The 17,237-nt window shown below is 56.7% G+C and overlaps 1 protein-coding gene across 1 annotated transcript; it reads right to left on the reverse strand.

Moving 5' to 3' along the window:
* Positions 1-41: 41 nt before the first annotated feature.
* On the reverse strand, positions 42-17,237 carry CERS1 (ceramide synthase 1). The gene is made up of 7 exons (XM_030304960.1): positions 16,989-17,237; positions 14,495-14,654; positions 9,635-9,815; positions 7,812-7,973; positions 7,264-7,411; positions 6,906-7,015; positions 42-242 (listed from the first exon to the last, which is right to left on the reverse strand). Exons 1-7 carry the CDS (start codon positions 17,235-17,237, stop codon positions 200-202), a joined length of 1,053 nt encoding a protein of 350 aa, XP_030160820.1. The 3' UTR covers positions 42-199.

Consider the following 17,237-nt stretch of genomic DNA (forward strand, 5'->3'; position numbering starts at 1 on the left):
ACGAAGGTAGACCCCGGGGGCGGGGTCTCGGGGGTGCCGGGCAGGGGTCCAGGGGGAGGTGACGGGCAGTGGCCAGGGCCCAGGTGGGGCGGAGCTGGACGGAGCCAGAGTCCCGAGGGAGGGGCGTAGTCGGTCCCTGGAGGGGGGCGCGTGGTCGGGCGGGGCTGGGTCCTAAGGGATGCGAAGGCGGTCGAGGAGTTCAGAAGCGCTTGTCTCTCACCAGGCCATTCCTCAGCGGCTTCCTAGAGGCCAGAACCGGGCCGCGGTTAGCCCCGGGCCCCATGCCCCACATACTGCCCTGTCCCGACTGCCTTGCCCTCCACTTCTCTTTTACCTACCCGGCGGGGGCTCACCTGGGTCCTTCTTCCCTTCCCACAGGGCCAGAAGACCTTGCCTTCCGCCCACTGGGCATGGCGTAAACCCTCCTCTCTCCTCCCTCCTGAGCCATCCACAGCCCGGCCGCTGGAAAGTAAAAGCCCTCCGCCTGACTTCCGTCTTCTGCACCTTAATTTTCCAAAAACGCAACGCTGAAATCGCTCCCATGTGCCCCACTGCTCTCTGTAAATTCCATTTCCCCTGCCTGTATCAGTGGCAGGTCTCTGGGGTTCCGACTGGGAGGGGACCTGGGCACTGGGGGGTCTGCCCACGACCATCTTACCAGATTCAACAAGGGTTTCTGCCCCTGCTCCTTGGTGCCTTTGCCAGTGCCTGCTGGTGCGGAAACCGCATCTTACTGTGGCTTAATGGTCATGGTATTGCCTATTCCTTTTCCCACTTAGGCGAGCCCTTCCTGTCTTTGCACATGGTCTGTCTCCGCAGAAGTGGATTCCACCTTCTGGTTTACATACAAATGTATCAAGTTTCTTGAGCTGGTGATATATTCTCACGATCCAGACATCAGAAAGAATAGAAAACTCGCAGTGTGCCTGAGCCGCTCCTGCGACTCGGCCTCGGGGTCTTGTTTCTGTGTAGTGCTTTACACACGTCTTGCTGGTGTCTCACAGATACTAGCCTACAGGGGTATCGCCATCCCCTCACTTTGCAGAGCAATCTAGCTCAGAGACCCTTTCATGTAAGGATCTACACTGGACATGAACTCAGTCACTTCGATCCATTTCTTCCCTTGGGCTAGACCCACTGGATTCCCTTCCTGGGAGCACGCATCCCATCCCCCTGCCCCCTTTCCCGTGGTTGGCTCTCTCTCTCTCTCTCTCTGCAACCGGCAGGGGCCCTTGATCTGTGAGTTTATAGATGAGCCCTATGTGGGCCTCCCATCTGCCCTTGCTCTTCTGGCTTTGCCTGCTGGCTCCCTGAGCAGAGCAGAGGTGGGGTTCCCAGCTTCTGGACTGTTCTCGTAGTTCAACTGCTAGACGACACGATCTCCCTTTCGGGCTCTGGTTTCATTTCACAGCCTCTGCTTGGCCACGATATCTGATCCGTGGGGAGTGTGCCCTCGGGCTGATTCGAGATCCCACGAAGGTTTGCTCTTCTCCAGATGGTCACCAAGTATTCTGACAGCTCCTGCCTCCCAGTGATCTTTAGGACTAGAGTCTATTCTATTTACGGACTCAGCTCTGTTTCGGTTTCTATATATTATGTTTAATACCTTCAAGGATGGGTACCCTGACACGTGCCTTTTTATCAGAACTTTCCCAATGATGCTGGTCTATTTTTCTGTACAAGCTTCTAAGCACCCCTCCCCCTCAAAACTAGTGTCAGTATTTTGGGGGGGGGGGGATGTGTGGCTTCTCTATGATGTCAGATTTATGCTTTTCAGGTTCATTGCACCACTATGGGGAAAAAAGAATCAGAACAAGGGCGGAAGCTGGAGGGTGATGAATGAGGGCAGGCAGCGTCTCGGGTGGATTCTGGATGTTTCCTCAGAGGTAAGGAAGAGAGGGAGTGAGGGAACTCCCTAGGGCTTGGCCAGGTCTTCACCCTGAGTTTCCTTCAACCGCAACGGAAAAACTATTACAGAGAGGATGTCTGGGGTGGGAATGGGGGCTGGTTCCGGATGTTTTCAAAGATGCTAGGGATGTCAAGCAGACCTGGAGACGGAGATTGGTGCACAGAGGAGCACCATGAGCTGGGAGAGAAACTTGGAAGTTGGGGTGAATGAAATGAAAGGGGCCTGGGAGGGGGGGGAAGGCCAGCAGGGAAATGGTGGTGGGTACCGTGGGGCAGGTCAGCGGAGCGAGTGTGGGGTGAGGAGGGCCCCTGATGGCTGCTGATCTGGGCGGAGCCTGAGGCGATGATGGGGGCTTCAGACTGAGGGGCCGGGTGGGGGGCACTTGAGCTGTGTAAGTCCCCGATGGTGGTCTGCCAGATGACCAGGGGCTCTGGGAGGGAGAAGGGGTGAGAAGAGAGAGAGAATGAGGCCGAGCACAGTGAGGAAGGGGGTGGTGCTACCTCGCTGGCACGTTTTGTTTTTGCAGCTCCCGAATTAAAAGTGGTCCCCGTCGTCATTCCTTGCTGTTCTCAAACCTCACTGCATTTTTGTCTATGAAGCCTGCACGATCCTGGTTCTGAGTGCTTGAGATTTCCCCCGGGGGCTGGGTTTGGTCAGTTGTGAGAAATGCCCTGTGCTTCAAAAGGACATCTGTTCACCCTGCTTCTGGGAGGCTTGTGAGCCCAGACCACTTCCCTCAGTCCCCTCAAGTGTAGATTCTGGGTTGTACACTGTGGAACGTTTCAGATCAAGAATGCCACCTGAATTTCTTGTCCCATCCTTTTACTCGCAACTTTCACGTACTCTGGACTTGAAGTCTTTTAACCAGTACAGAGGTGGATATTGAAGGAAAAAAAAAGTCTTGCAACCATTATGATTATTTCATGCGCATGCGTATTTGGATGCGTGATATTTGGGATTCTACCCTCTTCTTTTGCATTACTTATCCTGCTTTCACTAACCTTCTTTTTTGCATTTTGTTGTACCTGTTTTTTTTTTTCCCCCCCGGGCTGCCCTCTATGCCCCAATAGCATTAACAGAAGTATGTACTATCTGCTAACGGTAAACCCCACCCTCCTGCCAAGTGCAAAGGCCCCAACCCCATTTTGATATTTACTACATCAGGTCTCTCTTTCTTTTTTTTTTAATTTTTTTTTTTTTTACATTTATTTATTTCTGAGACAGACACACAGCATGAGTGGGGGAGGGGCAGAGAGCAAGGGAGACACAGAATGGGAAGCAGGCTCCAGGTTCTGAGCTGTCAGCACAGAGCCCGATGTGGGGCTCGAACTCACAAACCATGAGATCATGACCTGAGCCGAAGTCCGTTGCTCAACCGACTGAGCCACCCAGGCGCCCCTCACTCTCTTTAAATATCAAATTAGGCATTTAAACTTTTTCACCCAGGTATGTATCATTTCATCTGCTGATCTGCCTCTTGGGATAGTGTTTCTGTTTTCTGAAATATACCCATCGAGACCTATGGACGGTACATTTTCATAGGTTTCGTTCTTGTGGGTGTCCTATCTCTGGAGTAATTGTTTTTATTTAAAGATTTTATTCATTTTTAAAAGTAAACTCTACATTCAACGAAGGGCTCAAACTCATGACCCTGAGGTCAAGAGTCTTGTGCTCCACTGGCTGTCAAAATTGTGTATGAAGGGGGCACCTGGGTGGCTCAGTCAGTTAAGCGCCCGACTCTTGATGTCGGTCCAGGTTATCATCTCATGGTTCGTGGGATCGAGCCCCACGTTGGGCTCTGTGCTGACAGGGCGGAGCCTGCTTGAGATTCTCCCTCTCCTTCTGCCCCTCCCCCACTCATGAGCGTGCGCGTGTTCTCTCTCTCTCTCTCTCTCAAAAAAAAAAAAAAAAAAATTCGTGTGAAATTCCCAGTTGCTTCAGGACTTGACATGCTAGTTTTCTCCACGGTCGTCGCTGCTGTTAGTGTTACGGTTCATTGGCCATCTTTTCTGGGGCTGTTCTGCATTTTTCACCGTGGTGTGTTTGGGGCCTGGATGTCTTTTTACTCGTCCTCTTTATGATTTACATCTTTACATCTGGAAAATGCTCCACGTTACATCTTCTCATACGTCTCTCTCTGTTCTCCTGTGAGAACTCAGCTAGCCCAGGCGATTCTTAGAATTCTAGCTGTCATATTTTCCAACTGTTTTCACTGTCTTCTGGGCCACTTGTTCACAGCTTTTCAGTTAGCGATTCTCTCTTCAGCTGTATCTAATTGTACGAGTCTTAACATGCACAGCAGGGCGAGGAGTGGTCCCCAAAAAGGTACGTCCACATCCTAATCTCTGGCACCTGTGAGTGTGACTTTATTTGGGAAAGAAGGTCTCTGCAGGTGTAAGTGAAGGGATCTGGGATGACCTCATCCTGGCTTTAGGGTGGGCCCTAAATCCAAGGACAAGTGTCCTTACAAGAAAGAAGAGCCAGAGAGGAGAAGGTCATGCGAAGACAGAAAATGGAGATTGGGGTGATGCGGAGAAACACCTGGAGTCCCCAGAAGCTGGAAGAGACAAGGAAGGATCCTCTGCTAGAGACGTCAGAGGGAGCACAGCCCTGCTGGCAATTTTAGACTTCTGGTGTCCAGAACCGTGAGGGATAAATTTCTGTTGTTTTAAAGCTCTCCCAACGTGTGGTACTTTGTTACGAGGGCCCCGGCAACGTAAAATGACATCCAACGTCATTTGTGATGGTTTTTCACGCCTTTTGTTTTTCTTAGTAAGATTTTTATTTTCGGATAATTGTAGATTGGCAGAGATGTTGCAAAGACAGTACAGGGAGCTCGGGTGTAGCCCTCACCCAGCCTCCCTCGATGTTACCATCTTACACCTACCTCCACAGTGTATTTGTCACACTAGGAAACCAAGGCTGGGACAGTGCTGTGAACTAAGTGTAGGCCTTATTTGGATTTTGCCAGTTTTTCCACGGATGTCCTTTTTCTGGTCCATGATCCCACACTGCATTCAGTCACCGTGTCTCCTTAGTCTCCTCTGACCTGGGACAGTTCCTCAGCCTCCTTGTTTTCCATGACCCGATGGTTTGGAGGCGTCCTGACCACTTTTCTGTAGCACGTTCCACACGCTCCTTGCTTTTTATCCCATTCCATTTTATACCCAACTGAGCTAACTCTAGCCAACCTTGGGGAACTTGGTTCTTCTGCTGGTGATGCCCATGGGGTCGATCGTGGCAGCGTGTTCCCTGGTATGCCCTGCCATTTGTGCACGGAGTTTGTACTTTGATCCTACTGGAAATGCTGCCCAGGTGCCAGCTCCTCAACGCACATTCTGGCTGGGCATTCTCAGGGCAGACAGAGGAGGGGGCAGCACTGAGCAGGGCTGGGTGGTCTGGCCTGCTCTTTGCCTTGGGCTCTGCATTGCAAGGACATCTCCACCAGGAGTTCACTAGTTTACAGCAGGAAGATCTTTCGGGTTTTTAGTTTTGGCCAAGCAGGTGCTCCCCTCTCCCACCCCTGGAGTTCTCTTTAGCCGTTGCTTTTTCTGGAAGCCTCTGAGGGTTGGTCAGACTCTTCGGCGAGACCTCACTGAAGTCTTTATGGAATGGCCAATTCATGTTCCCTGGACATCGGACGATCTAACATCCCCCAACTAGACTCTTAATCCCCCTCTGCCAGTGCACACAGCCCTGAAGTCTTGGATTGTCTTTGTTTCTTTTTATTTGTTTCGCCTAAAACAGCACAGTTGGGATCTGATCACTCTCCTCCTCCCACTATGGCCCCTGTGCCCACATGCCCCGATGACAGTGACGGCCTCGTGATGATCAGTCACCTTGGCCAACAGGCCCACACACAACCCAGCTGGGGAGACCGCACCTGCTGCCCAGCCTCTCATGTCTGTGACCCCTGCTCACCTGTCTGGTCCCTCTCTGCCCTGGGTGCCAGCTTTTTGGCCTTAGCAGCCCCCACTTGTAGTCTCCTGCTTTGAGGGTGCAAAGTGCTTTTATTCATGTGAACCAGCCAGAGAGCCCTCCTCTGATTCAGCTCTCCGCTCTGCTAATCCTCCAGTTCTCTGCTCCCCTGCCTCTGAACTCCAAGGAGATGTTTTAAATCTCTGCTTCTCTCACCCTCCTCACTGCCCGTTCTGACCTATCTAATCGAGCTCTGAGCCCACTGCTTCCCTGAAACCACCTTTCCCAGGTCGTTCACTGATGAGGCCTCCAGCAGCCAAGTCACAGGGGCCACTGGCTCAGTGCCTTGTGAGTCGTCGGGAGCCTCCGACCTCACTGCTGCTCAAACCCTCCTCGTGTTGTCTCCGGGGCGCCGTGCACCCTAGACTCTGCTGGCCACCCAAACCTGCCTCCATTCACTCCTGGGGCCCCTCCAGGCTAGGGGCTTTGAACACCATCTGGCTTACAACCTGGGGCTGGTGAGTCCTGGGGGCCTACCTCCATGATGCTTGATGAGGACCCCCCTTTTTCCTCCTTCCCTAGGACTCCTAGGGCCTGAGCCCCCAGCCTTACCTCCTGCTTGGCTGACCACTGGGCTGCCCTGCTGGACCTCAAGGCCGGGAAGAGTCAACATGGATAGAGTGGGGGCTCTCTGGGCCACCATGGCACCCCCGCATCCCCACCTCCACTGCCACCTGCTTAGAGGTCACTCTCTGGCCTGGCTAATGGTTGCTCACCCACTGGACCAGCTCCTCAGCTTGGCCTCACTGCTCCTACCCCGATTCTTGCCTTTCGCCAGTCCGCCCCCACCCCCACACCTGTCTACGCACTTCCTGTCTGTCCTTGCAGCATCTAACTCTGTTGCTACATCATCCATGCCTTTATTACAGTCTCTTTTGGATGCAGGCTCTTTTGGATGCAGCGTCCGTGGCGTGGCGACATCATCCGCTGCCTTGTCTCCGGGGCCGGCCCACAGAGCGCGGGGCCGGACAGACGTGGCTAAAGGAATGAACTGGGGCGGCGGCCCCTCCACACTCACTCAGCTTTGCTGGCCTTGGGGCTCTGGGCCTCTGCCGCGTCGTATTCCCGGACGTCCTTCAGTTCGCGTACCTGGCCCGTCAGCACCTTGGCAGCAAAGGCCACGATGTACTGTGGGAGGGGGAGGCACCGGTGAGAAAAAGCCACTTCTGCCCTGATCCTGCTGCCCTCCTAGAGGCCGCGCGCTCCGGGGCCACCAGCCCAGCGCACGCGCCGCCGTTCCTGCTGCCGAATATGCCCCGCCCCGGGTGTGCCCGAGAACGGCCTGTGCCCGGACCACTGCTTGGGGCCGGGGGACCAGGACAGGACCACCAACTGAGGAGCAGCCGGTGGACAAGGAGCTGGGGGCTCCGACTCACCAGGAACCAGTAGAGGTTCATGAGGGTGAGCAACAGAAGGAGCGCATTGAAGAAGAAGTAGAAGGGGATGTCAGGCACTGAGCGCAGGCTGCAGTGACACGTGGCGTACAGAACCTTGAGCGGGAACCAGTAGAGGCGGAACCAGAACCTGCAGCGGGGAGGGGTGGGTGGGGGAAGCTGTCTGGGAGAGGGGGAGGGTTGCCCCACTCGGCCCCTGTGCTGTCCCATCTGGACTCATCCACCTCCCTACCCACCCCTGTCTCCTCGCCCACCCCTGCCCTTCCGTCTCCATTCCCGCTCTGTCCTTTCCGGCCCAATCCTGATTCTGCCCTGCTTCCGTCCCCCCCCCAGCACCCCCTCCGTGGCTCTCCCATCCGGGAGGCCCTGCCCACCTCACCAGCCCCACCTCCTTCCCCGCTTGGCCTCACCCCTTCCCACAAGCCCCACCTCCTCCCGAGTGCCCCGCCCCTTCTCGCCAGCCCCACCTCCTCCCCTGAGTGCCCCGCCCCTTCCACCAGCTCCGCCTCCTTCCCTGCCCCCCCACTCACCAGCTGAGGCAGAAGCTGAGGCAGCCCAGGTCGGAGGCCAGGGCGTGGAGCCTGTGGTGGGAGCCTCCGCGAGACTTGAAGTAGACATTGAGCTTGGTAAATTCCAGCTGCACGTCGCTAATGTCATGCAGGAAGAGCACGAGGATGCCCACATTGTGGTACCTGGGTGGGGGGGAGTGGGACAGGGGAGAGCGGGTTACACTGGGGACCCTTGACCCGCAGCAAGGCTGCACCCCAAGCTTCCTGTAGGCCCCTTCGAAGCTGTCCTCTCTGGCCCACGTGACTTGCCCATTCCTGCCACTGGCCAGGTCAGTGGCAGCACCCAAGCTGTACCTGCCCCTCCACAGCCCCATCTGCACCCTCCCTGTCTCACTGTCCCCAGGTGACCTAAGAGCCTCCCTGGAAGTTGTCTGTCCCTCCTCATCTCTGGGACCCCTGACCCTCAGTGGCCTGGGCCATTTTGTATCCAGATCCCCCACAAGTTTTTCCCTCACCTTAAACATCACTGCCATGCTAACACTGCTAGGTTTTTTGTTTGTTTAACCTGAACACTGCTGCAAGCTGCAGACTCGCCCAGGAAAGGCCAAGTCGGCACTAGGCTCTGAAGGAGCCTGAAGGCAGTCCCACTATCCCTCCCCAGCATTCCACCTTACAGCTGCTTGGGCCACTGGGCCTGAATTCAGCCTGGTGTGGCTTGGGCTCTTTCACTCTGCCCTCTTGACAGCTCATGTGCCGCAGGCCCTTTGCACATGCTGTCACCATCCCCTAACGTGTACCTCCCTGGTGTTCGTGGAGCCTTCCTTCACCTCCCTTCAGTCTTGGCTCACCTGTCACCCAGCCACCTATCTGCACCTCACCACCCCTGTGGCCCTGATCTCCGGACTTGATTTTTCTTCACAGGTATCACTTTTAAACAAACTCTTGAGTTCTTTTCTCATTTGTTTGCTTGGGTTTTATCATCGGATTCTACTCTACAGCAGTGCTGATAGAATTTTCTAAAATGATAGGCATGTTCTGAACCTGCCTTGTCTAATACGAGAGCCATCAGCCACATGTGACCACTGAGCAGCGGAAATGTGGCTGGTGTGGCTGAACAGAATATACAACTTTACTTCAGTGTAATTAAAGTTGAAATAGGCCCGAGTGGCCAGCAGCTGCCGTACTGGAGAGTGTAGCTAGATCAGCTAGTCCAATAGGAACAGGACATGAACCGTCTGTTATTTGACATTCTGTAGCAGCCACATTAAAAAAAAACAAAACAAAACAAAAAACAAACCACACATACCAGTAAAGAAGAAGAGATAAAAATTAATTTTAATGCTATATGCTAATGAACCCAGTACATCCAAAATATTGTTATCTTAACACGCGGTTGATACAGCAAAAGCATTGGCCACGTATATTCACTCTCCTTTGCCTTTGAAATTGCGTGGGATTTTACACCTATGCGTGTTGAAGTACGGATAGGCTACATCTGAAGCACTCAGGGGCCACATGTGCTGGCTGCAGTGGCTCTAGAATGCCAGGGTCGGTCTCTCGGGTTCATAGCTGCACCACGCACACCCGTGCATGGCAGGCGGCCAGGAAACACTTGCTACGTGACCCGGCCAAGGCTGCCGCGGGGTTGGAGGGGGATGGATGGGGGGATGAGCAGAGCGGGGGTTCTCTGCACTTGATATACCCCGTCCCTCTGGAATCTCTCTTCATAACCACCCCTCCCCCCGCCGCCCCCTTCCCCTACAGTCATTAGCCTGTGCCCCATGCCAGCCTCCTCTCTGTGCTCATGCTGTGCCCTGTGCCCTCCTGCCTGCTCCTGGACTCACCGGAAGGCATAGGAGGAGACGATGAGGACCAGGGTGACCACATGGTGGACGAGCATGACCACTGAGTCCTTGCGCCAGGCGTCCATGTACAGCGTGGCATAGATGGAATGGCCGTAAAAGCTTCCCTGCAGCAGGTAGGCGGCTGCGATGTCCCGTGGTACCGCCATGCCCGACGTCCAGTCTGGGGATAGCAGGACTGTGTTGGCAGGGACCTACAGGGCCTCCAGGACCCCTCAACTGGGGTGCGTCCTCCACAAGCCAGGGCATGCCACCCGTTTCTGCAGGTGTCCTGGTCGCCGGTTTTCTGTTCTCCTTCTCTACCCGTTATTTTTTACGAATAGCTGTTACTTTTCGGAACAGCTCTAGATTTATAGAAAAAGGTGCTCCTACCCCTGAAATCTGTCCCTTGCAGGATTTCCAACTCTGGCTTGGCCCCCCTTCCTGTCTTCTCTTACTCATCGGGCTCTCCTGAGCCAGCCCCGATGCCCCTGGCCTGGGCTCTCCAATCCCAGCTGGATGGAGGCTGCCCCCTGCCTCGCCATGCTGGGCGGGACGGCTGAGGCAGAAATCGGACCTGCCAACGCCATGAGTACGGACTGTCCCACAGGTGGGTTGTGACTCCCCTTCACCGGCTCCTGCAGCCACCCCCATTCCTCTTGGCACCTGTGCCCACCCATATGCAGGCTTCACACCCTCCCGGTGACACTGACCCCTCAGCTCTCCCCATCACCTCTGCTTCCTCCCCAAGAGGGCTCTGTCTGCGTTGACCTGGACTTCTGTGGATTGTGTCTTGTTCTCTGGCCACTCCCTAAAACGGCCTCCTTGGGCTCCACCCGGGGCCTCCTGTCCCCCAGCCTCAGAGACCTGGAACCAGACCCTCATGTTCCCCTGAAGCCTGGCCGTCCCCTAAAAATACTCAGTGCCCTCGCCTCAGTGACAATTCTTCGTCTGTACCTTGACCCCTTATGCACCCGGGATCCACTTGGACCCCCATCCAGGGCCCCCTTCCATCCATACCTCTGCTCACTTCCTCTGCCCTCGCCACCCTGACCCTGGGCCAGGCACCGCTGCCTCCCGCCCGGCTCCGCCCCAGCTCCCCCTGACCTTCCAGAGCCTGTTCCCGACTGTCCACTCCCCATAGCGGCTTCAACAGCCGTGAACACACAAGCTCCGTCATCCAGCCAGTCCACTCCTGGTTTGTACTCAAGGGAACTAAAACCAGGGCTCCGTATACACGCGCATCCACACCAGCACTGTTCACAATCCCCAAAAGGTGGAAGCAACCCAGAGTGTCCGTCAACTAGTGAGGGGGTGAGCAAAACGTGGTCTGGCCACACGACGGAACATCACTCAGCCGTTTCTAGAAAGGAGCGATGCGCTGGCACACACGACCGTGTGGATGAACGTCAAAAACAAGAGGCGGAGTGAAAGAAGCCAGACACAAGAGGTCACGTGACGCACAATTCCATGTGTATGAAATGTCCACAACAGGAGACTCCGTAGAGACAGAAAGCAGATTCGGGGGTGCCAGGGGCCGGGGAGGCAGTGCTGCTCATGGGGACAGGGTCTCCTTTTGGCGTGATGGAAATGTTCTGGAACTAGACAGAGGTGATGGTGGCGCAAGATTGGGAATGCACTAAATGCCTCTGAACTGTTCACTTTAAAATGGTGAATTTTTGGGGGCGCCCGGGTGGCGCAGTCGGTTGAGCGGCCGACTTCGGCTCAGGTCACGATCTCGCGGTCCGGGAGTTCGAGCCCCGCGTCGGGCTCTGTGCTGACGGCTCGGAGCCTGGAGCCTGTTTCCGATTCTGTGTCTCCCTCTCTCTCTGCCCCTCCCCCGTTCATGCTCTGTCTCTCTCTGTCCCAAAAATAAATAAAAACGTTAAAAAAAAATAAAAAAAAAAAATTTTATTTTTTTTTATTAAAAAAAATTTTTTTTTCAACGTTTATTTATTTTTGGGACAGAGAGAGACAGAGCATGAACGGGGGAGGGGCAGAGAGAGAGGGAGACACAGAATCGGAAACAGGCTCCAGGCTCCGAGCCGTCAGCACAGAGCCCGACGCGGGGCTCGAACTCCCGGACCGCGAGATCGTGACCTGAGCCGAAGTCGGCCGCTCAACCGACTGAGCGACCTGGGCGCCCCCAAATGGTGAATTTGTTTAAACTATGATAAAACATAGGCAACATAAGCATCGCCATCTGAGCCATTTTTAAGTTCAGTAGCATTCACATGTCCACACTGTTATGTGTGAACTCCTTTCATGTTATAAAACTCCAGCCAATCCCCAGAACTCTTTTCATCTTGGAAAACTGAAACTGTCCCCACTGAACACCCGCTCCCCGTCCCCTCCCCCAGCCCTGGCACCCACCGGTCCACTTCCTGTCTTTGTGAATCTGGCGACTCCAGGACCCTGTATGAGTGGACTCGTGCATTACTTGTGACGGGCGAATTTTAGCTAATTTTATGTCACGTGTATTTTACCTAATAACAAAAAATGCAGCCACCCCTCCCCCATCAATGGATTAGATCTCCTCCCACCACTTTGCCAGGTCTGGGGGCTCCCCAGAGCTTGACAGCAAAACCCACACTTGTGGCAGGGCCCTCCCTCCGAGTTCTGTCCTCGGCCACGTGGGAATGCTGCAGGCAGCGAAGGCCCCCCAACACACACAGCCGCCGGGTGCTTCTGTCCCTCTTGAGAAGGAAGGGATGTCGGGGCGTCTGGATGGCTCAGTCAGTTAAGCATCTGACTCTTGATTTCGGCTCAGGGTCATGATCTCAAGGTTCGTGAGATCGAGCCCCGTGCCGGGCTCTGTGCTCGACAGCGTGGAGCCTGCTTGGGATTCTCTCTCCGTCTCGCTTTGTGCCCCTCCCCCACTCATGCTCTCCCTCTCTGTCTCTCAAAATAAATAAATAAACATGAAGAAAAAAAAAAAAAGAAGGAAGGAACGTGGAGGCGCCTCAATGCACAGAGCTCACTGTGGAAACAGGACACCGAGTTTTCCACCTATCACGCTGGCAGGACTTTCACCATGGGTGAGCGTCCCCCTTCAGCTTCAAGCTCTAGATCTGAGGCAGGGTGGTGGGGGGGGGTGGGGCACAAATACGATTCATCATCCAGACTCTGTCTGCACCTCCGCGCCCTCGGGGGCCGGGCTCCGTTCACGGACTGCCAGCCTGCTCTCCACGTTCACATCCACCTGCTGCTCTGGAGTCACCCCCACCACATTCCCCCTCTCTGGCCTCTGGGAGCAGTTCCTGGGTGTCCCAAACCCAGCTCCTCCTCTCCCTGAACCCCCCCCCCGCCTCCCTCCCCCCCCCCCAACCTCCGCTCCAGATCCCAGCCCCTGGAGTCCTCCCCACTCTCCTCGCTCACCCCAGCCTCGGGCTTGGCAAAGAATCCTACCAGTTCCACCTTCAAACCATTTCTCAAACCAGCCACTTCTCTCTCATTCTGGGCAGAGCCCCTCTGTGCCCTGGCTCCTGCCCTCATTCCCCTGCTCATCTCGGCCTGTCAAAACCCCCCCTCTGCTCCCTCCGGGAAGTACCCCCTGTCTTGGGAGGCTCCTCGTTGCTCTGATCTGTCAGGAGTGTGCCCATCCCGCAGTGGCCAGTGCAGTTCTGATCTGCTCTAGGCACCTCCAGGTCCCCATTCAAAAGTCACTTTTGGTGAGGCCGTCCTCATCCCTGTAGAAAATTCTCCCTCCCCCCCCCCCCTTTCCCCCAAGTTTTCTCATCAGGCTGTTCACAGATTTCGCATTTCACTGGCACCACAAGACATCAAGGCTGGGAGCTTTTGTGCTCACAGCCGTGTCAGCACAGTGCCTGGTACACAGTAGGCGCCTGCTAAACGCACATGCAAATAAGCAGCTAACCTGCGAGCATGTGATCACAGCATAATTTGTAAGAAAAAGCCAGAAAAAACTCCATGCCTGAAACTGAGACAGTTCCATTGTGGTTCATTCACATAGAGGAAAATTGAATGACGGCTAAAACCTGCCCTCTAGGGATTTATAAGAACGGCCACGTGGGTGACATGGTCCCACCAAGACAGGCTTGTCACCAGGACACCGAAACACAGCAGCTCTGTGCCCAGCCCTCTGATGGGAGCGTGGGGCTTGGTGCCACCAGGAGCCTTCTGAAACTGTTTATGTCACATGGCAAGAAACATGTCCATGTGTGTCCCTGGTACACAGCCTGGGTGGTCAGCACAGGAATAGAGAAATCCTGACAGCCCCGTCACAGGGTTTTCTGTAACAGGCTGCCTGTTGACAATAAAGGACACTGCCGTCACCTTCCTGCCTGTCCCACCAAGCTCAGGCCTTGACAACCCTTATATCTGACCCAATCAACGGATGCAGCCATTTCACACCATCGTTGTCTCTCTGCCAAGCTGGTCAAAGCCACATAAGCCACGTAAGGTCCACTGGGCCACTTTCTTCCTTATCCAAGACTCTCCTGCCTCCACATGGTAGCCAGAAGCTTTTTATGATTCACAAACCCATCTCATTTGGGAGAAAACTCAAACTCCTCCTATGTTCCTCTTGTCCTCATGCACCAAGCCCACGCATGCCCCAGGGCCTTTGCACATGCTGTTCCAGGAATGCCCACCAGGGCCCACACAAGGGCTCACCTCATTCATTGTGCCTCCCTGAGCCCTAATAGGACCAGTGTCTAAAGAGGGCATTTTCCTGTCTCCAAAGCCCTTTGATCACCCTTGTCTTGGGGCTACCTTGGGGCCTTGTCTTGGGGAAGATATCCAGCATGAGACGTATGATGAGTGTCTGGCTCCCCCACGTACCCCTCTCCATGTGCAGAGCAGAACCCTCCCCGACCCTGCTCCATCTGGCAAGGCCCCTACCGTAGAACACAGAGGGTGGGTCGTGAAAGAAGGGGTAGTCGGTGCCGAAGAGCAGGTAGGCGCTGTAGCTCCAGGCACCCAGGTAGAAGAGAAACTTCCAGGCGCTCTCAGGCATCTTGGCAGCATCTCTAGGCTGGAGGCGACACCGCTTGGCCAGGGGCTACGGGTGAGAAGGTGGGTGGCCATCAGCGCGAGGGGCCCAGGGCCAGGAAACCCAGGCTCAGGGGCCCTCCAGGCTGGGTGGTGTTGGGGAGGGCCGGGCCCAGTACCCACAGTCGCCTGGAGCGTAACCAGAGCCCACGTGTGCCAGCCAAGGGCTAAACTTAGTGCCCAGCTGTCCGGTGCAGTGTGGGGAGGGGGGTGAGGGAAGACCTGAGGGAAAGCCCTGATGGCAAGGAGGGGGACATGTGAGTATAAGACAAGGGAGACCAATGAGGTCAGCCCAGGGGAGTTGGGGGTCACAGAGGGCGCTGGGGATATAACAGGGAGGGAGGAGGGGGGGTTAAAGAGAAGATATGAAGGGGACTGTGGAGATAAACCTGTGAAGAGAGCCTGGAGGTGAGTATGGGGGCATCTGGCAGAATGGAGGTGGGAGGTCCAAGTGATCCCTATGGGAGGTACCTCGGAGGCAGAATTTGGGGGTAGACTAGAGAGAAGTGGGTTGGGGAAGATGGGGTGCGTAGCTGGGGGAGAGCATGAAAATGTGGAGGGACGGAGGGGGAAACGGGGCAGAGAGAGAAAGGGGAGAGGGCAAGGAAAGAATGTTCAGTGAGATGGTAAGACACGAGCTGAGCCACAGGGACCTAGGGGGACACCAGGGAGGACTCGAAGGAAGAGCGGTCATGCAATGGTGAGGCATGGAGAAATTGAGGAGGGGGGCACAGATCCCCTGGAGTCCAGGAGCCTGGGCCTCAAGCTCCCTGGGGGCGGGGCTCCAGGGCTGCTGGGTCAAGCCCCCCCCTTCCCTCCGGGAGAGGCTGGAGGGGGCCCGGAGCGCCAACAGTTGCCATGGAGACAGCTGGAGCCAGTTTCAGTAACCCCTGGCAACCAGGCGGCTGCCAAGAAGATGAGCTTTGGAGGAGAGGGCAGCCCCTCCACCCATTTCTTGGGAAGGGCGAGCCTGGAATTGCGCTCGTCCCACCTGGACTGACGGTAGTTCCCGGGGTTCCAAAAGGGAGGGTGTTTGTGATCTTGCCACCAGCCCCCCTCATTGCCAAGCCTGCTCCTCCGGGAGGGAGGTGGCTCCACTCTGGTTGTCCCAGACCAACCACATGCCCCTCCTGGGCTCTGACCCTCAACTTCCTGGATCTCCCACTTCCCAGCTGGAAATTGGGAAAGTATAGGGGGAGCAACAAAGCCAGATATGGACCAAGGCTGACCTGTGGAGGGGCACATGTGCCTGCTTTCCCCTCCCTGGAGCAGGGTGGTGGCTGGGGTCTCTTCCCCATGTGGGTGATACGGGGACGGTGGTGGGGACAGTGGCGGCCAAACAACACCCTATCCTTGACTTAACAAGAGCCAGCCTCTTCCCAGCCAGTAGAGAAAGGCCCCTTTGTTGGCGCCGAGCACTCTGTCCCTGCACCCCCTGCCACCTCCAGCCAGATTGGGGCGGGGTGTCCCCAGTCGGTCCATGGGGGAGTCGCAGCCAAGCTAGGGGCCCAAATGCCTTCCCAGCAGCTCTCCTAGCAGCGACCCCTCCCTAAGGATGGGAGGGAGGCCAGGCGCCAATGTCACCCACAGGGTCACTCTCCAACTGGAGCGGTAGCCTCCTCAGACTCGCTAGAAACTGGGCAATTCGGACGCAGCCCCTCGGAGGCAGCCCGGTCCAGCCCTGGAGACCCAGGCCGTGCCACCTCCCAAGACTGCGACCACCGGCGTGGTCGGGGAGCCCAGGCCTTTGCCTCCCCACGTCGGAGGGTGGCGCTGACTCCAGACATGCGCGAGGCAGCGAACGGGTAGCTCCGGCCTCTTCCCGGTAGCAGCGGACAAGTCGGCTCCGCCGCCCCATGGACCTCGGGCCCCGCTCCGGTTCCGAGCGCGCTCCGCATGGCCCCGAGGCGCAAGGCGCAGGCGGCTCCAGTGCACTTAGCCCACTTCGCCCGCGTCCTCCGCTCCTTCATCCCGGGTTCGGCCCTCCTAAAAGGGCGCGCGGCGGCCCGGGCTCTCCCACCGCCCGGGGCCGCCTTGTCCGGCACTGACGGATCCAAGTCTGCCCTGGTTCCCCTACATCCGGAACACCCCATCCGTGTGGGGGTCCCCACGGCCCGGCGTTCCTACAGCTCGGCCACACCCCCGCATCCACCCCACCCCCACCCCTCTCAGCCCTAAAGGGACCAGCTCCTCCAGCCGCAGGCGCCCCACGTTCCAGTGACCCGGCCCGTAGAGGCAGAAAGGGGCACGCGAGGGCCCGGGGTCCGTGGCCCGGGCCCCCGATAACAGCCCCCCCCCCCCCCCCAGCCCGCGGCCCCACGTCCCGGCCCTCGGTGGCACTGACCCGAAAGAGGCGCGCGGTGGCCGCCGAGCGCAGCGCCGTCCAGCCGAGCGCGCCGAGCGCCAGCAGCAGCAGCTCGGGCGGCGCCAGGTGCGCGTGCTCGGCCAGGCCGCGGCGCGCCAGCCCCCAGCCGCAGTCCGCGCAGCCCCGCGCCGCCGCCAGCGCGCTGCCCCAGCCGCGCTGCACCAGCTGCGCGTAGCTCGGCATGGGCTCGGGTCCCGCCGTCCCCGCCGCCGTCCCGGCTGCCGCCAT

The sequence above is a fragment of the Lynx canadensis genome, chromosome A2, assembly GCF_007474595.2.
Source record: "Lynx canadensis isolate LIC74 chromosome A2, mLynCan4.pri.v2, whole genome shotgun sequence".
Classification (NCBI taxonomy): Eukaryota; Metazoa; Chordata; class Mammalia; order Carnivora; family Felidae; genus Lynx; species Lynx canadensis.

Excerpts from the sequence above, each read along its gene's own strand:
- CERS1 (XM_030304960.1), bottom strand. The coding sequence starts at position 17,237 with ATGGCGGCAGCCGGGACGGCGGCGGGGACGGCGGGACCCGAGCCCATG. Across the intron at positions 7,974-9,634 it reads GTCTCCTCCTATGCCTTCCG|GTACCACAATGTGGGCATCC; the intron begins GTGAGTCCAGGA and ends CCCCCCACCCAG. Across the intron at positions 7,412-7,811 it reads CTCAGCTTCTGCCTCAGCTG|GTTCTGGTTCCGCCTCTACT; the intron begins GTGAGTGGGGGG and ends TCCCCGCTGCAG.